Source organism: Hemicordylus capensis, chromosome 3 (assembly GCF_027244095.1).
Source record: "Hemicordylus capensis ecotype Gifberg chromosome 3, rHemCap1.1.pri, whole genome shotgun sequence".
Lineage (NCBI taxonomy): Eukaryota > Metazoa > Chordata > Lepidosauria > Squamata > Cordylidae > Hemicordylus > Hemicordylus capensis.
In genome coordinates, this window is record NC_069659.1 from 268504109 (window position 1) to 268524612 (window position 20504).

A 20504-nucleotide genomic window follows, 5' to 3' on the forward strand; every position below is an offset into this window, starting at 1 on the left:
GATCAATTTGCATTCCCAAATTTTCAAACACTAAGTGAAGAAGAGAGCCACCTAATAGCACAGCAGGGAAATGACTTGACTGGTAAGCCCAAAGTTGCCAGTTTGAATCCTTGCTGGTATGTTTCCTAGTCTATGGGAAACACCTATATTGGGGAGCAGTGATATAGGAAGATACTGAAAGGCATCTCATACTGTGTGGGAGGAGGCAAGCCACTATGCCAGCATCTGTGGAAACACTGCTGGTATATACCAGTCATGGGGCATCATGCCTACAAAGACATGTGGGCCCAGGCATGGAAGGAGCCACTCCACTCACAGTTATGGAGGGATAACCTATTATGTCACCACAGCATATCATACTCAAACCACCCAATTGACACAAGGATGTCATAGCACCTTCACATTATGTCAGTTTGAGCTACTGTGGCACAGAAAGCAAAAGGCAGAAAACTGCCAGGGACCCCAGCATCTAGGGGTTCAAATCCCCCTTATATCACACTGCTAACAACTTTTTTGAGTGCATAATAGGAAAAAAAGAAGGAAAATGGGCCCCTTCAGAGAGGCATCATGCTGCACAAACCCACAGACCTTAGGACAAGGGTTCAAGACTCCCTGGAGGAGCAAGACTCATCTGCAGGAAAAGACCACTTTGCAAGGGAAAGAACCAGGACAGACAACAAGGAGGACCCTGAATGCACTTAAAGGTAAAGTGTCCATCAACTCGATTTTGACTCCTGGTGCCCACAGAGTCCTGTGGTTTTCTTTGGTAGAATACAGGAGGGGTTTACCATTGCCATTTCCCGTGCAGTATGAGATTATGCCTTTCAGCATCTTCCCATATCACTGCTGCCCAACATAGTACCAGCAGGGATTCGAACTGGCAACCTTCTGCGTGTTAGTCAAGCATTTCCATGCTGTAAGGCACACTTAAGGTGGAATCAACCGCCCAGAGACAAAAGTTTGGGGCGGTGTACAAATTTGATTGCTTGATTAATTAATTAATTAATTAATTATCAGGAAAATCCTGATAGCTCACAGCATAGAGTTCTGGACTGGAAGTGCAAGCAGGACTCCCTGCAGTGGAACTCTGCGTGCAGTAACTGTTCTGCTCCATGTGGCCAATCTAAAATCCTCAAAAAGGCTTAAGCAGCAATGGTTAGAATACCTGGCGTTCACCAAAAGAGAACATACTTGCCCTGTATGGCAGCCATTATTAGCTGTTGCTCAAGGAAGGAAAGCTTGGTCAAAACAGATTACAGTCAAGACACATTTGACAAAACTGAGGGTGCGGGTGGGGAAGAGACATGAGCAATTTGCATCATTCATACTTTGAGCAATAGCCCCCCTTTTACAATCCCCCCTTCTCATTTGATTTCTGGGGTGCATTTGTCATTGCACCCCCAGCTGGGGTAGTGCAGTGGAAGTTCAAGTTGCGTGTTTTTGCTCTGGCTTTCTTAGAAAACAAGTGTTAACAAAATAAAGGTAAAGTTGCGCGGTCGAATTGGTGTCGACTCCTGGCGACCACAGAGCCCTGTGGTTTTCTTTGGTAGAATACAGGAGGGGTTTACCATTGCCATCTCCCGTGCAGAATGAGACTATGTCTTTCAGCATCTTCCTATATCGCTGCTGCCTGATATAGGTGTTTCCCATACCAGCGGGGATTCGAACTGGCAACCTCTGGCTTGCTAGTTGAGTCCATTTCCCCACTGAGCCATTAGGAGGTACTCTTCCTATATATGTTTTGAGGGCAGCAGGCTGTTTGTGCAAAGTACCCTTTCTCCATGGTTCTTGTTACTAAAGTTCACATCTTTGTGTGCACATGAGGCAAGAGGTATCATTCTATACCATGCACCACATCATATGTTTTATAGACCCCATCAGGGGTTTATAGGGGTGGGTGTGCTATGATTGGGTGCAGGGTAAGTCTGAATCCTACACTACTTCTTAGCAAAGTAAGAAAGGCAGGTGAAGTGGGAGGCTGGGGCAAGGTGGTTGTTTCAGGCAGTGTATTATTTGGGCAACAGAATGGCAGCATGATGCCTCCTACTGCTGCCATCAGACCAACTCTTTAGGACCGAATGATTCTTGCAGGATATCTTTTTTCACGCAAGAAGTGGGCTGCTGGCAACCCTCTTTCCTTCCCACCCCTTGTGCCACTTTCAAAGCTTGCAAGAGTCAATTTTAAAAGGGGGCTGGCTGGCCCCCACCAGGGGCATGGGGCAAGGCACGTTTATTGCCTCACCTCAGGCACCTCAATACCTTGGGACAATCCTGCAGGAGGAGGCAGGACAAGGCATTTTGCTGGCCAGTGCTTTTTGATTTGCACCACTAGTCAGTGTAAAGTTAGATCTTTGTCAAGGGCATGGCTCTGGAATAGGGGGGTGGTCTAGGCGTTTGCACAAGTCGGTTCCTGTCCGGGGCATGACACCAACTGCACCGATTTTTGGCCTTTGCAGCAAATAATTTGCACCCATGCTAGTTACACTGCTATACACCAGTGCAAGGCACTCCACAACCCCTATGCTGCTCCAGAGTGGGCTTTTTGAAAGCATAGAGTTGCATCCCATATAGCTTTTGTTCCAATCCTAAACACGTTCATTCTGTCTCTCTGATTTCTATGCAGATGTCTAAAGGCTGCAATCTCAATGGAACTTGCTTCCAAGTAGGCACGCAGAGGCTTATGCCGTAGGATGGGCCGATCCTATGCACTTGGTTGGAGGAGGTTTATTCAACGGGACTTCTTTCCATCTCGGTTGTCTAGGAGTGTGTGCAGCCTTACTGGGGAGTAACTTACTCGAATCAAAGGGGGGGTGGGTGGGCTTGCTGTCCGAGTAGTCATGCACAGTAGCTCAACCGACCCTAATCCCTGGGAAGCAGCCATATAAGAGAACATGTGAGCTGCGGTTTTGAGTCTTCTTCATATGGCAGTGAAGCGCACATTGCTATCCTCCTCGCTTGCTTTCCATGAGCGTCGTCGTCATGGCTTTGAACGGATGGTGCTGCTTTTCCAGGCAACCGTATCCTCTCTTCTTCCGTCCCTGGAAAGAGCTTCCTTCCTGGGAAGCAGCAGCGGCAGCGGCAGTTGCGGGCTGGGCAAGCCGCTCCGTTGGCGTAGCGGCTGGGCAGGGAAGGGAGGGAACCCACCGGCGTGAACCCTGCCCTCCGCCCTCTGACCGCCCAAGGAAAGAGGCGGCGCCGCTCGCTCCCACTCAGCACAGCGCCAGCCGGCTCAGGCAACATGGGGAAGGCGGAAGTGGTCGCTTCGGCCCGGCAGCTCTGGAGACTCTGCCCGGGGGAGGCGCCGGCTGGGCAGCGCTGAGCTCTCCCCGCCTGCGGAGCATTGGCTGGCTCGGCAGGCCCTCGCGGTAGGAGCCCGCTCACGTCGCAGCGGGAGGGGGAAAAGGCGTCTTCTCCTCCTCTCCCGCTTGCCAGCCTTTTGCCTCCCGCAGCCGCCTTGGAGAGGCGGGTGGAGGGAGGCCTGGTGGAGCCCCGCGTGAGCGGGTGGAGGGAGGAGCTCCCCTCCCCGGCCTCCGATGGACCCCCGAGCTCCTTCACACGAGCCCTGTTATCGCCTCCCCCAGCCCTGCCCTGAGATAGAGGGTAGTCTGTAAGTGGTTGCCTCCGAGGAGGATGTGGGGTAGCCCTGCGGCCGTCTGTCAGGAGGAGTGAGTGCGAGGTGTCACTTCAGGAGGTTTCGTTGCTATTTGAAGCTTGTATAGTCCCCATCACCGCCCGTGTTCCTGGGGGTATGGGAGTCGTGGTGGTCACGGAGTCAGAGACCTGGGGTTGAAAACCTCCTTCGGAGCAGAAGTGTAGGAGGGCAGACAAGAAAGCTGATTGCAGGGGTAATCGAAGCTCGGGTATCAGGTCTGGCCCACCAGTTGTTAGGCCGCTAGCCAAGGAATGTCTGTGGTGGCCATTCACATATATCTATGAAGGACTTCTCATTGCTAAATGGACCCATAGTGTGGCAATTTCTGTAGGTTTTAACTTCAGCAGTGTTACTGCTTGAGCCCCCTATTGAAAAGTATGTTGGCCGAGCAAGCCCAAAAGTGGTTCCCAACCCACGTGCAGGTTACAGTCCTTCAGGCGAAAGACCTGAAGCCGAAGGGCAAAAGTGGCACTAATGATACGTACACTATCATACAACTGGGGAAGGAGAAGTACTCTACCTCAGTGGCAGAGAAGACCCTGGACCCTGTATGGAAAGAAGAGGCCTCATTTGAGTTGCCTGGATTGTTGATGGAAGGAAACTCTGAGAAATACATCCTCTACCTGATAGTCATGCACAGGTCTCTTGTTGGGCTTGATAAATTTCTGGGACAAGTGGCAATAAATCTGAATGATATCTTTGAGGACAAGCTTAGAAGGAAAACAGAGTAAGTGTTTCTTTTTTAAATTATTATTAGAAATGTGATATATACCGTTTTTTGTCTTATAGGTTTACACTTGCACTCCACAAGCTGTCTGAATGTTCTACAATATTAAGTTGTAAGCAGAACAAGATAAACAGGTGTATGAGTATGCAACATTTGTGTTTGCCTATTGGCTTCTAGCCTACAATGAGCTTCAAGTGGGGTATACTCTGTTGAGTTCTGAGAGTTTATTGTTGATGTGTGGTGGTTCATAAAATTGTTGCCAGGTGGTAGATAGAGTCCCACCAGTGGCCTACAGGACTACGAGACACTAGTCTGACAGGAGAAAACATTAGGAAAATGCAGAACAAGTTGATTGAGAGTTTCACTTCTGGTTTGGTGGGGTGTGACTAATATTTAAGACCTAAATGTAGAACAAACTTCTATTGGTCTTTTCTCATAATAGCAAGCTTGTAAAATGAGACACTGATAAACAGTGTTCATGATTCTGAGAATTACAGTGTTAAATAAACAATTTCTTTTAAAAATATGCCATTTAGGTTTATTTCTTATTCCTACACTTAGGTGTAGTTCTGTATGCCTTCCATCTTTTTCTAATGACAAATTATCTGATCTTCTGTTATCCCATAATACATGGATGCTACAGATGTGTGGTATGTCACATGTATCTGCACTGTGTCTTATGTGTGATTCTTTAGGAAATTAATTATACTATGATTTACAAATTAAACATCTGATCTTGTATTCCATAATAGCAAGGACTATGTGGATGTGTGATGATTATTTGTGTACCTCATATGCATTGTACTGTATTTGGAGTGTCCAAAATTTCAATTTCTAATTTTCCATGATTATGTATCCATGGATACTAAAATATAAGTAACACTTGGAAGTAGTACTATCTCAAATTTTTGCACTTACTTGTTAATATTGGAGCCATGTAACTGTTTGCATAACTTTCCCCTGTGTCTAGCATCCCCTCCATTTGAGCTTGAAAAGGAATAAGAACAGCCAAAGGCCCATCTAGTCCAGCATTCTGCTTCATGCAGTGGCCAACCAGCTGCATCTGCAGCCCGCAAAAGAGGAAAGAGGGCAGTGCCTCCTCCCATTGGTCGTAGCTAGCACCTGTTGTTCAGGGGCATGCCCCCTCTGATCCTGATAGGAATATACAGCAATCCAGGCTAGTAGCCATTGATAGTCCTACTCTTCATGAATTTGTCTAATCTCCTTTGAAACCCATCTGGATTGGTGGCCATCACCTTATTTGGTGGCTGTGAATTCCATAGTTTAACTACACATTGTTTAAAGAAGTACTCTATTTTGTCTGTTTTAGGCATGACCCCAGGTTCTAATATTATGAGAGAAGGAGAAAAACTTCTCTCTGTCCACTTGGTCCACACCGTACATAATTGTATACACCTTTATCATGCCCCCCACACCACCTTCTTTCTAAACTAAAAAAGGCCCAGTCTCTCCTTTATAAGGGACTCATTCCTGTCCCATGATCATTTTGGATGTACTTTTATGCACTTTCCCAGCTCTACAATATCCTTTTAAAGGTGCGGTGACTAGAACTATACACAGTATTCTGGGTGCAGTTGTACCATAGATTTGTATGAGGATGTCACTACATCAGCAGTTTTATTTTCAATTCAATGTAAAATAAATGTTAAATAAATAAATAAATTCCTTTTCTAATGATCCCTGAATTAGGCATAGAATTAACCACCTTTACAGCTGGTTGCCAGTTCAAATTCCTGCTGGTACCTATATCAGGCAGCAGCGATATAGGAAGATGCTGAAAGGCATCATCTCATACTGCTCAGGAGATGGCAATGGTAATCCCCTCCTGCATTCTACCAAAGACAACCACAGGGCTCTGGTCGCCAGGAGTTGACACCAACTTGATGACACACTTTATCTTACAGCTGCCACACATTGGGTTGACATTTCAGTGAACTGTCCACCACATCCCCCAAGATTATTTTCCTGGTCAATCACTGCCAGCTCAGACCCCATCAATGAATATGTGTAGTTGGTATTTTTAGGGAAAGTGATGCTGTTTTGTGAAATTGTAATGTTTTCTGATCCATTTGATAAACATGTTGAAAAGAACTGATGAGTAATGAGCAAATGTTTGAGAGGGATTGTTTTTCTGTGTATTTACATGTTCCGTTGCCTTATCTTTGAAAACAGGTGTGGAGATTGAATTAGTGTTTGAACTTCAGTTGGAAAATTGTCCTACATATATGTACCAAGTTACATTTTGATAGTATCTCAGTGCTCACCAGTGTTCCCTCTAACATGGATTCCCAGACAGTGTTGACTACAATTCCCATAATCCCCAAGCACAAGCCATTGCAGCTGAGGATTCTGGGAGTCATAGTCAACAACATCTGGGAAATCCTGTTAGAGGGAACACTGGTGCTCACAGGACATATTACTGTATTTGTTGCATCTTTTCTGGGCCTCTTGAAAATAATAGACGCATGTGTTATGCTGGTGTTTGAACCTGAAATATAGAATTGTGTTTCGAATACAAATACTGAATTTCACTCCAATATTCAATATGCAAGTGAAATACAGTGTTACAAACATGCACCTATATATAATGGCAAACAAATGAGTCAGGCTGAAGGTCTCACCGTGTTTGGCCAATAAGCTATATAATTGATTTTCAAACTGTGTTCCAGAGGAACTCTGAAGTTTTTTGTAAGCTTATCAAGAATTCCTTGTTAAGTAGAATGGTAATGGTGATCAAACTTTCCTAAAAGCTAGATTGACCATTGCTTCCATTCTTTCTCAGCAGTGTGCAGCTAGAGGATATCACAGGATATGTATGTTGTAATTGCACTCTCTGTTCACATGGGACAATGGGGAAGTCCACCAGATCTTCCCAGTGTCCCGGATGAGTGTTCTTTCTATGATGCAGGGTCCGCAACAGACAGGTCTATGCTGGGGGTGGGGGGAAATCTGAAGATATAAAACATATCATTTTTCATAAATGTGTTACCAACTTGATACCTAAGTTGCATGCTTTGAAATTATTTATAAAGGCTTGGGGTAGTGTTTGAACCATATGTTTAAGGCTAACATGCTTTTTTACAAATATCTTGTATGTTAACCTCTTTAAAGTCAAGCACTTCAATAGAGACCCCCTGTCCTGCCAGTTTTAACATGCAAACTGGCTTCTATAAGCGCAAGGCTTTTTCAGATGTTTATACATGCAAAATTGTTACTAGTTATTGCAGAAAGATCAAAATGTATCTTACCCTAGATAGTGCATCTATTGAAGAAAAACACTATTTTCTAAACAATAAGCAATATTTTGTTATTAAGGAATATGTGCCCATGGGCAGAGCTAGTGCAGTCATGGAAGCTTAGAATGCTGTTTGTTTTATGACTGCAAGACTGTCCAAAATCTCTTGGTTACTTACTGTTTCCGACCAGCATTGTGACCCTCTCCTCCATTTCTGCCCCTCATGTGCAAAAGAAAGGGGGAGGGAGAAAGTAAGTGTGTGTGTGTGTGTGTGTGTGTGTGTTTGTGTGTAAGTAATCGAGTGCTCTTGTGGGAGCACTTAATTGCTTTTAAATTTTTACCCTGTTCCCCAAAAACACCCCATAATGAAAATCAGTGGGGTTATTTGCACCCTTCTCATGCAGCATCCTTCAGGAAAAACTTTGTCACTTAACTCAGAAATTTGGCATATGCATCCACCTAATGGACATCTGGAAGGTAGGTAGTAGTGTATTGCTTTTTCAGACACCATGGGTATATTGTTACAAATATGTGGCCTGAGAACGAACATAACATTTCTGGATATATGCAGTCCAATTTTAGTTACTTAAATGGGAATTAAGGATGCACAGCTATTCTGAATCCTGAGTTTTAAACCAACAGTTGATACCTAACAATATAATTTTGATTTCTTTCAAAATGGCTAATATAAACTTTATTGAATTGGGCTTTTTGCTTTCAGATGCATTTAGCAGACCTGGAGCATTATATCCAAAGTGACTTTCTAACATTGATGTAACCTTAACATTACTTAGTTGGGGGATAAATGAGATCCAAGTATTTGATGAAGTGTCTTTATTGGTAATATTTCTAGTTTTTAATATATTTAATAGCTTCCTTCTTCCAACACAGCTGTACATATGGTTTTCTAAGAGACAGACTTCAGAGTCACTTGAGTATTACAAAAAAGATATTTAATATTCTGCACTGTGCTGAACTTTGTCAGCAGTTCCCGTGTGTGTGTGTGTGTGTGTGTGTGTGTGTGTGTGTGTGTATGAATTATAAGAAAAATGAAGACTAACAGCTGATCTAGAATTCTTAGGAAGACTTCATGGCATGTAATAGGCAGGGTTTCCTTTTTATCAGGGGGATATATGGTTGTCAGTCTTTTGCAGGTTTAACACATACCACAGATTGCATCTTATTATTATTATTATTATTATTAATAATTTCAATTTCTATACCCCCCTCCCAAAAATAGCTCAGGGCAGTTTACAAACAGAAACAATAAATAAATAAGATGGCTCCCTGTCCCCAAAGGGCTCACATTCTAAAATGAAACATAAGACAGACACCAGCAACAGTCACTGGAAGTACTGTGCTGCGGGTGGATAGGGCCAGTTATTCTCCCCCCAGTAAATAAAGAGAATCACCACGGTAAAAGGTGCCTCTTTGCCCAGTTAGCAGGGGTTTTGTACTTAACATCTTGTACTTAACACTCTTACATTGTTTATTGGTTGCAACTTAAAACAAACAAACATATGCCTTTAAAATAACCTCAGTAGTAACATTTCTTCGAACAATAGCATTTTGAGAGGGCCTTCTCTATTGTATATTTTAATATCCTTATTCTGGCACAAGAGTTAAGAAACAAAAACAATGGCTAATATAGCTTGGCGTATAAATATTTTTATTATCATTACTCCAAAATCCCTTTCCCTTTCATTAGTGTGAAAAAATCATTAGCTGTCTTGAAACAAGAAAGAGAGAAGGTTATCCAGCACCAGAACTGGATGTTTCTAATGCACCATCTGGCCTTGTTATATTGGATGGTTTTCAGACTGTGTTGCCTGAAGAGGTGGACAGGCTGTTTGGAACACTGAGGCCTACCATGTACATGCTCGACCCTTGCCCTTCATGGTTGGTGAAGGCTGCTAGGGAGGAACTAGGTCCATGGGTAGTGAATGAAGCAGGGAGTTGGTGCCCCCTCAGCTGAAGGAGGCAGTCATTAGACCCCTCCTTGGACCTAGATAATTTAAATAACTTTTGAACAGTGTCTAACCTCCACTTCTTGGGCAAGATGTTGGAGACCGTAGCGGCATCTTTGCTCCAGGCAGCCTTGGATAAATTTGATTATTTAGATCCTTTCTAGTCTCGCTTCAGGATGGAAATTGCCTTGGTTGCCCTGGTGGATTTCTACGACAAGAGGTAGACAGAGGGAATGTGACTCTGTTGATTCTCCTGGATCTCTCAGAAGCTTTTGATAGCATTGTCCATGGTATCCTTCTTGGTTGTCTCTCCGGGTTGGGATTTGGTAGCACAGTTATATGTTGGCTCCGCTCCTACCTGGAGGGTCATACTCAGAAGGTGTTGCTGTGGGATGGCTACTCCACCTGTTGGCCCATGGGGTGCCACAGGGATCTATTCTGTCCCCTATGCTGTTTAACATCTACATGAAACGTCTAGGAGAGGTCATCCGTAGGTGTAGCCTGTGGTGCCATCAATATGTTGATGACACCCAGCTCTACCTATCTTTTAAGTCAGCAGACACTAGGGAGGCAGTGGATGCTCTGAACCGAGACTTGGAAGCTGTTCTGGACTGGAGAGGGGCAAACAAGCTGAAACGTAATCCAGATAAAACGGAAATGCTCTGGGTTTGTAAAACTGATCATCGAGGTAGTGAGGTAAATCCAATCTTGTATGGCATCATACTCCCCCTGAAAGACAAAATCAGCAGGTTGGGGGTGCTTCTGGACTTGACAGTATCCTTGGAGGCACAGGTGGTAGAGGTGTGCAGAGGTGCCTTTTACCAGGCTGTGGCTGGTATGCCAGCTGTGACTCTACCGTGTTTCCCCGAAAATAAGACAGTGTCTTATATTAATTTTAGCCCCAAAAATGCACTAGGTCAATTAGTGGTACATCAGAAATTACTGCTAGGTCTTACTTTCGGGGTAGGTCTTACTTTCGGGAAAACAGGGTACTTTGAGAAGTTAGACCTGACCTCAATTACTCATGCTTTGGTAATGTCCAGATTGGATTACTGCAATGCACTCTATATGGGGCTGCCCTTGACAGTTCATAAGCTTCTGCTGGTACAGAATGCTGCTGCAAGGATGCTCGTGGGCGCAAGTCACTTAATGAGTGTCACACACATTCTGTGGCAGCTTCATTGGTTACCAGTCCGCTTCCAGGCTAGATTCAAGGTGCTGGTCTCCAATTTTAAAGTTCTACGCGGTTTGGGGCCGGGGTACTTGTTGGACCGCATTTGCCCATATGAACCTGCCAGGGCCCTCCACATCATATGAACCTGCTAGGGCATCTGAGGCCCTGCCCATGGCCCTGCCTCTAACAGAGATCCAGTTGGCGGGGACAGGGTCTTTTCGATTAGAATGCCCTCCCCGAAGAGCTTTGCAATGTTCCCTCCCTCAGTGTTTAAGAAGCTATAAAATGTTTTATCTGCTTATATCTGATAGGCTTTTTAGTCCAAATTCAGACATAACACGAAACTGGAGTTAAACAGGGCAGAGGTTGGAAGTCAATTACTTCTGAATGCATGCAACCACGGTTTTGCAGCGAAAGCAACTGCGGTTTCGCGGTGGTTTGGCTTGCCAAATTCCAATTTGAACCTTTGGTTTGTAGAAAGTTTCACCACTGAGACTTCCAATTTGGCCACTGGAGCGTTACGTCCGAACCTGGGAGCCACCATAACCACGGTTTTGTTCTGTTTTTTAAACTGCAGCCATAGAAATGGCAGTGTAGACCCACCCGGGTTCATTCCCACTCCATGCCTGTGGCGCGTCTCCCTGGCTGCCTCTCAAAGCATCAGCCCTGCCCCTCCTTTTACCTATCCAGCAATGCAGAACCCTGGCAACAGGGATACCACCATATCCCATCCCAAGCTTGTCAGCCTGTCAAGTGGCAAAGTCGCACATCGGCATTACCCCTCCCCACTCTGTCCCTTGCTCCCTCTTCTTGGCAAGCAAGAGGGATCTGGGATGGGATGACAGGGTGGACATTAAGTGCTTCGCTCCCCGAGAATAAAGCAACAATGATGTATTTTCACAAGCACAAATGCTCCAGGTGGCAACATAAGCAAGGCACCCCATTACAGAGCCAGGACAGGATCTTATGGCAGAGGGGATGTACCCAGGTTTGGGTTTAAGGCAGCCCCAGTCAGGGATTATTGAGCAGCCAATTTCTATTTTGAGGGAAGAGGGTCCCAGGCCCTTCCCTTTAGGGGTACCTGGTTTCGTCCCTAGGCTTACTCATGAGAAGGGCCGAGCAGCAGGATCAGCATTGCCATCATTGAGAAAGAAGATTCTTCATATGTGATGATGATAGATGCTGCCTCAAGGCAGACTGTACTCGCTGAAGAGAGTACCAGGCCATGGGGACACCCTCTCACAACAATTATGAAGAACAGTCAGTTGGGACAGGGTTGATGGGCAGAATTGCTAATAATGCATCATGATAAAATAACCCTTTCTCCCATAGAGAGCTCTCTCATGAGTGTTAGGCTATTGGGGCTCTATATCAAGCCAGGTTGTTCTATGGAGGAAAGCTGTGGGGATAGGTACTCTGGCAACTCCTCTCCCTTTCTTGATGACCGCTGCCACCAAGTAGCTGTCAAAGCGTGGCCCCTGCTGGTCCATGCAAAAATTCTATCTTTTAACCAGGTAGAGTGGGGGCCCCACACAAGTGGGGCCCCTGTTGTTGAGTGAGATCAACTCATGAGCATGCAGTCCTATGGAAGATCTAGGGTTTACAAGACCATTGTCCTCCCCATAGACTGGCCCTCTCATGAGAGGAATAGCCCACCGACAGCAAGCTACCAGGGAAGCAGGAGTGTGGTTTAGTCCACATGCACTGCTTTACCGCAAGAGCATCCTTGGTCATGGCAGGACAGAACCCCCCGGAATCCTTTGCCCTTCCTCTTACACATATCTCTTCCTAGGAACTCATCATTTTCCCCTTGCTTTCCTGAGTAACTGGGAAATAGTGCTCCCCACCCCCAGCTGCTCTGCTGAAATCGTGCTTGTTTGGGACTATTTTGGTGCAGGGCTCTTTGGTGCAGCGGTGTCATCGCTATCAGAAGAAATGCTGGCATGGCATTTAAAATGCCCTTTCTATGCCGAGGATGGGCAGACCACTCCGAAAATGCACAATTGTTCTTGGCACGCGCCCTTCAAGATCATGGCCAGTTACAGCCACTCTGCTGATGCTTTGCCCTTAGTCTGGCTGTGGAGCTTTCTGGGATCAGTCTTGGCAGCTTAGCAGCAGGGAAGGGCGCCCCTCTCCTGTAACCAGAGGTTGCCGGACTGCGCTTGGACAAAAGTCTGCAATGCGATTTACCGCTTAAAATTGAAACCGTGGGTTTGCCAGTCTTAAGTTTCATGTTATGTGTGAATGCGACCTAGGTTTTTAATTCTCCGTTTTTAGCTTTCTATTAATACTTTTTAATTTGCAACTTTTAAAATTTGTAATTTTAAATGGGATTTTAGTCTGATCTTTCAACTTCTTTGAATTTATTAACGTTTTATTTTACATTTACATTGTGTGTGATTTGTTGATGATGTGGGCCGCCCAGAACAGTAGTGTACTGGAGGGGTGTGGTATAAATATCTTAAATATTATTATCATTGAAATTGCTAGTTCAGATCAGGAGCTGGTGGTAGTCTTCAGGCAGGGGTGTAGCAAGGTCTGAAGGGTCCCATGTTCAAGAATTGAAAATGGGCCTCTCCTTTTTTTGGTGCCTCGGGTGCAGTCAGCTTTTTAAAAGGAGACTTTTTCTCTAACCATTTCCTGTCATTGCTGCTGCCTAGGATATCCTCAGTAAAATCAATCCTCCAGTTAAAGTCACCATCTGCAACATCAACAGAACATAATTTCATCCATAATAAATCTTTAAGTACTGTAACCACTAAGCATACTAGCCAAAACCTTGTTTTTTGGCTTTACAAGTCACTCTTATAAATGGAAACTTTAATAGTTATTTTAACATAAGGTATGATAAAGTCTCTTTACTACCAATATCTACACACCTAGCCCTCATCGCAAGTTACCAAAAACAGCAACTGGTGAATCTGTGTGATGGCAGCATAAGCAGTAGTACAAGATAACTGTTCTGTATAGTGGGGAGAGCCTTAGAGAAACACATTTGATTTGGAACTTCCTGATTTCATACATCACTCATGAGAGAAACTTCCCCAGTTACCTAATCTGAACTACTTCTTTCTTCCCCATGTGCTCAGCACAATGCAAATGATTGTTTTAAACCTTTTCCTTGACTTTTGCATCAGTCCCCACCTGTGCTCACTCCCTTTCTTCCATCTCCCTCTGCACACGGTGCCTACCCAAGTCTTGCACAGCTATTCCAGTTTTCCTTGAAAGGACAGCAGGTAGAAAGAGGCTACTGTATTCAGCAGTTTGTAGTTAAAAGTTTTTTTTAAACTAAGGTTTAAATTCTAGGTAAACTTCTTTGGGAGTAAGCCCACTGAGCTCAATGGGGCTTACTTCTGAGTAAACCTCCATGCATAGACATGGACTTTACATGCATTTGTGGAAGATCTCTGGAAACCCAGATGAGTAGGCATACAGTTAAGAGGAAACCCCTAAGTTGGGGTGGAAAGAGGCTTACTTGGTTTTCTCCCTCCTTCCTATGAACAGAATTGGGACCCAGTGTACCTCTCCTCTGCCCTCTCCCCACCTAAAAGATACAGCTAGAACTCCCCAAGAAGACTCAACCTTAGCACTTGCTTGCATTGGCCCACCAATGCAAGCCAATTTCAGCCCCACCCCCAGAACAAAACAGTGCCTCTGAGCATATGCAAAGTACATTCTGTAGCATATACTCTATTAGATATTTCAATACTTCCTTAAACTATGTCTCTGAGGGCTTTGCTTCCTCTGCCCCACATCCTGTTGAGCTTATGTCAGTCAGAACATAGTGCTCGATAGACCAATGTTGTGACTTAGTTATAAGTCAGCTTCACATCTTCAAGAGGAAGGACAAGAACAAAGAAGCAAAGGCTGGTCAACTGCATCAAGCTGAAGAAAGATCAAGGCGAATAAGAAAGGAAACAGCTTTCTTTGTGACTTAGCATATGGAAGATAATTCAAAATTTTACTTGTAGCAGTGTCACTACAGTTTTCATGTTGAAAACTGAAAATCAGATTTACAGAATAATTAGAAGAAAGAAAAGGCACTGGGAATAAACTAGTCATTCAAATAGCTTGAAAGAGCAATGGGTTTTTTGTATGCTAGAATATGCTGTAAAATGAAAAAGAAATGAATATTGCATTTACACCCCACCCCCAAAAAAGGCATTATTTGTTATGCAGCCCACTTAAAAGTGAGTGAACTTTTATTTTAAAAAGTGTATATTCAGAAGTGGCACTCAGTCACGAAATAATGTTTTTATGTAGGCTAATATGTTTTTATTGATTCACAAGAGCTGGTGTGATGTCCTGGTTAAGAGTGTGAGCAGTGTGTCCTGGTTCAGATGTCACCTCAGCCATTAATTCAGTAGGTGGCCTTATGAATCACTGTATCTCAGCTTCAGTCCTCCATCTGTAATATAGGAATAATAATACTGGCTGATCATACAAAATGATGTTTAGGATTAATCAGGTGTACAGCACCTAGAGGATAAAGGCATTTCATAAATAAAAATAATTAATTTGAAGTGCTATATTAATGCTTTGTAGTACTTGTTGGAATAGCTTTCACCAAATGAACTGAAATCCTCGGGCTGCAGAAGCAGTGGAAATTTGAACATCATGTCAAGGGCATCTATTAAAATACGTGTTCAAAACTTTATCCAAAAGCCCTTATTGTTGTAAATAATTTTCATGATTTCAGTTTTTAAGAATTTCGCATTTTATCTAGAAGGATTTTATCTAGAGAGCCAGCGTGGTGTAGTGGTTAGAGTGCTGGACTAGGACTGGGGAGACACAAGTTCAAATCCCCATTCAGTCATGATACTTGCTGAGTGACTCTGGCCAGTCACTTCTCTCTCAGCCTAACCTACTTCACAAGGTTGTTGTGAGGAGAAACTTAAATATGTAGTACACCGCTCTGGGCTCTGGAGGAAGAGCGGGATATAAAATGTAAATAATAATAATAATAATAATTAATTATGTCTGGATAAAACAAACCAGTCAATAACACCTGTCTGACTGTGTAAATAAATAATAATTAATAATAAATAAATATAAGATAAATACAGGATTCTTGTTGAAATACTATGAAACTTAACAGTGTGTTATCTTCTCTTTAAGGTGGTTTAGCCTAGAGTCCAAACAAGGGAAAAGAACTAAAGACAGAGGAGAGATAAAGGTCAATATTCAGTTTATGAGGAACAACATGACGGCAAGTATGTTTGACCTCTCAGTGAAGGACAAAACTAAATCTCCTTTTGCTAAACTAAAGGACAAAATGAAGGGTCGCAAGACTGATGGGACATTTTTGGATACATCCTCTGCAATCATTCCAAGTACTCATATGCCAGAAACTAACGCTGTAACTTCCCTTAGTGAAATACAGTTAAAATCAAAACCAAAAAAGCCTTTCCTTTTGGGACCTCAGCGGCTATCTTCAGCTCATTCGATGTCTGATTTAACTGGGCCTCAAGTGACTTCAGAAAAAATCAAATCAGGCACAGTTGGCAACACATACCTCGTTAGACGTCAGCTTGAGTCTGTTGGTTCTATGGATGAAAGTGGTAAGTGAAAATTTATTCTGCAACCAGTGGCAGTTTTTGTTAAGAGTTTAATATGAGAAACTTTAGCAGGCTCCTGCTCATTGCTCCAAAGAGTCATATTTTGCTGATGTGTTGTGGACTAGCTTGTTATGTCAGTCTGGGACAGCGGATTCTGATAGTGCACTGACTAGTTTCCCCCACCCCCCATTCTGGACACTTACAAGGTAGCTCACTGGATCTTGAGATCTTGCTATTACACTGTCCAACATTATTTTGCTTTGAAACTGCAGTAGAAGTAATGTGAAGCTAATTATATATACTATGAGTTTTTAATTCTCTTGCTATTCATTAAAGCTTACATCAATTGCATCCACTTTCCTCTTAAATTACTTTGGGATTGCAATTCAGAGCATACTGCAATATATCCAGAATTTTACAGGAAAACATTAGTTAACAGGACTTGAAAGTGCCTAGTTTTTCCTGGATCGTACTCCGTATTTTAAAAATTATTTAATAATTGTTTAATATCATCATTTACCACAGTAATTGATTGCAGAGCTTCAAAAAATCATTCAGAATTTTTTTTAAATCTCAACCAGTTTGATGTCATGTGTCTGGTTATACTAACGACAAAATCATTTTCAGGAAATCTAAAATCTCCACACAGACGAACATTAAGTGCAGATACAACTAAAGTGAATCAACTTGACAGCACCGTAGATGACAGTGACTCAGCTTTCGGAGCACAAAATGACCCTTTTACCAATGTGAGTGCTTCCTTGCCTCAAAAGTTTGCAACATTGCCAAGGCAGAAGAATCCATTTGAAGAAAGCCCTGTGTCATGGGACCAAAATATAGGTCTTTTTTCAAAACCAACTGATATAAAAAAGGACATTAAGAAAGAGAAAAAAGAAAAGGTCAGTCTTTTTGAAAGAGTCACTGGGAAAAAAGATAGTAAACGGTCAGATAGACTTAGCAATGGATCAGATGGTTCCACTGACTTGAAATCACCTAGTGCATTTGGTGAAAATCATAAGGAAAGTTTCAATTTTGAGTCAACTAATCCCTTCACAAACTTCAAGTCAACAAATGTGCCACCATCTTCTAGGTAAGTTCAACATATTTATTTTTCTGTTCTTTTGGTAGTTATTTTAGTTTTTAATTTAGAATGTAATTTTTAATGTTGCCTGTTTGCATCTTGTTGTGCACTGCCCGGAGTCTTCGGAGTGGGTGATATATTAAATGTCTATAATAAATAAATAAATATTTAAGTGTATGGCACACACCTATCAGGGCTATAGACTTTAATAATAATAATATCAGGGCTATAGACTTTAATAATAATAATATCAGGGCTATAGACTTTAATAATAATAATAAATACAAAAATGATTTCAAAAGTATCATTTTAATCCCAGATGGATATTGGTATGCTATCAGGAAGCAGTCTCAGCTGTTGTGTAGGCAGCTCTGTCCTCTCTTTTCCCAAGTAGCAAACAGCCATGCGCTTCTAGCATGCAAAGGCCAATTTTGCCTGAACTGATTTAGAAGAATCTGAGAGCAATGAAGGTATATTTCTTAACGTGTGTCTCCATTTATGCCTTAAGATTGAGCCCTGTTCTGTGTAGCCCTGTTATCAATGATTTGGACACTGGCTGCAAGTGTCAGGATCTTTCATGGTTATGTCCGCCATATGGAATTCTCTGCCCACCATTCTCAACTTAAAAATTAAAAATTGGCAACAGCCTACTTATTCAGGAAGGTATCTGGACTGTAATGCTGGATATTATGATTTATTGAATAAGTGACATGATTATTCATGTCCCCCCACCCCTATAATTTTGCTATTGGGGGATTTTATGGACTCTTTAATTATCAGAGTCCATGTGTTCTGTTCCAAGCTCAGAACACTTGTAGCAGCCTGTTTTGAGTTGAAACATTCTGAACTCTGGAATGTTCTGCACATCCCTGTCTCGGAGTCATTGCCTACTCATCTGGGGGCAGGGGAGGCCCAAGTGCCTGAGGTGAAATGGAAAATGCTGCCTTGCCCCATGCTCCTATTGGAGGTCCAACTCCTTTCAAACCCAACCCTTGTAAGCGATGAGCAGGGAAGAAGAACAGTTGCCAGCAGCTGCCTCTTTCCTTTTGCTTCTTGCAAGGTTTGTAAGAGGTGTGAGGAGAGGTGCTCCTTACTGTGGTTTTCAAGGGGTATATTAGTCTGAAAGAGCTGCTCCAATGGTGGTAGCCAGGGGTATCTTGCCAACTTGATGATGCTCCAGTAATATGTTGCCTGAGGTGACTGCCTCATCTGACCTTATGAAACAACCATCTCTGCCTAGGGCAATTTTTAATCACCAGTGGCTCTCTTTCAATGACAAGTCTGTATTAGGTGCCATGGTTTCCCCTTTAGTGGCCATAGGGGTGTGTGTGTTTGAAGTCCTCTTCTAGCCCATTGAAAGTTTTCTTTTAAAGGCTGTTTGATTGCTTTCATTAGTTTAATTACATCTATTAATTTTAGGACTCTCAAGAAGCTAATCTTTAGGTATCAGTAATGGCAGTACGTTGAACACACTTCAGGACAAATGTTAACTCAAATATAAAGGTTCTTCATAAAATAACTATTTTTATGCACATTCCTATAAAAATGTTTGTTGTTTTTAAAAGCTACACTACAGTAGGCTAATACACTGATGTGAAAATTTCTCAATTTACAGCACTTGACAGGTGCTAAAAGAAAAGCATCTTTAATTTTAATGTGTTGTTAGGCCCTCTTTAGAGGGATTGTGCAAGTTATTAACAAGGTCCTCTGAGACAGGAGACGGGTAATTAACGAGACCTACAGAAAGAGAGTTTGGGTAATTAACAAGCTCTTAGGCACTGGACACAGGGTAACAAATAGTCCAGTAGTTAAAGGCGACAGGTTGTTACTAGCATGATCAAATGCCGGATTTGAGAATGTGAATAGATAGGTGTCTCAGTGAGGTGTCTAATTAGTATTTTTTGTTATCTAAACTATTTCGATTACATTTCTGCAATAGAACAGTCATGGTAATAGCAACACATATTCATCAACTCCCTTTTTGAGATTGAAATTTCATTTAAAATTGGTAATAAATGTAAAGTCTTTTTACAATGATTACTAGGGAGGAGAGGGGAAAATAAAAGTGGCACATTAGGAAAAATAGCATTTTAATGAGATAAATTGATCTTTGGATGAGGTATATCAACACATAATTCACTCTCTCATAATGCAAGCTGTTGCATGCACCTGCTATGAACTAAGTACACCAAAGTTTGAGTAGACATATCTGAAATGTAGATTGCATGATCAGGGTCCTTTGTTATGGTAGCCTTTGTCCTACACTGTTTGACTGGGGGTGGGGAATTAAATACTTGCTTCTGAGCAGTCCTAGGGGCACATGACACCTCTGGCTGTTTTCCAGAGGGTCTGCCCTTTTCTTAGGCTTAAGGACCGCTGCTTCATTCTGTCCTGTATAATTGGCACCATTTCAACTTGGGAACTACTTCTGCCCCAAGCCACACAGAAAGTGATAATCCCTGACTAGAAGAGGTATCTGGAGCTGGGATCACTAGCTTTCAGATAAATAAATGGGATTTAAGTCTGCATAAATGAATTTAGGATAGGATTATTACAAGTATGTCCACAAAGGTAATAAATGGAGATAGTTTGCAAATATGGATTATCATGAATAATGCCTGTTGGAATAAAAATCTATGTCTCTTGCTTTGGATGTAACAAATATTTTGCATTTTTACTGATGTTTCTCTGTGATGCAAATCTATTGAGGAATGGGGGGAAAATACCTAGATGTTCCATCAGTCTATTGACTGTCCAGAATACTAACCTACAGTATATCCAGTGTGGGTACACCTTATGCTTGTGACACATTTGAAAATCAAAGGGCAGAACACAGAGGATGGAAGTTGGAAGAGGGCCTTCCTCTCCGTCCACTGCTATTTTGATTCCTTGTTAATGGAGATATAAGAGGCTTTTATAGAGTCACTGCAGTCACTTTTTTCCTCTTATCTCCTTGAAGAAAAAGCGAGTACAGCCATCTAAACTGCCTTCTGCTGCCTGTATTTCAGAAACAGGAGGAGGAGGAAAGTTCACATAGATAGTAAGAGCTGCTACTAAATTCCTTCCTGTTGGCAACTCTTCTTTTTTTT

At 42.7% G+C, this 20504-nt stretch overlaps 1 protein-coding gene across 1 annotated transcript in view; it reads left to right on the forward strand.

The window, feature by feature from the left end:
• Window positions 1-2917: 2917 nt before the first annotated feature.
• Window positions 2918-20504, forward strand: part of RAB11FIP2 (RAB11 family interacting protein 2) — a 44787-nt gene continuing 27200 nt past the window's right edge. Inside the window, exons 1-3 of the mRNA XM_053310925.1 lie at window positions 2918-4379; window positions 15895-16337; window positions 16962-17424. Coding sequence (XP_053166900.1) covers window positions 4030-4379; window positions 15895-16337; window positions 16962-17424 — 1256 coding nt within the window. The 5' untranslated portion in view covers window positions 2918-4029. The remainder of the gene's footprint in view (window positions 4380-15894; window positions 16338-16961; window positions 17425-20504) is intronic.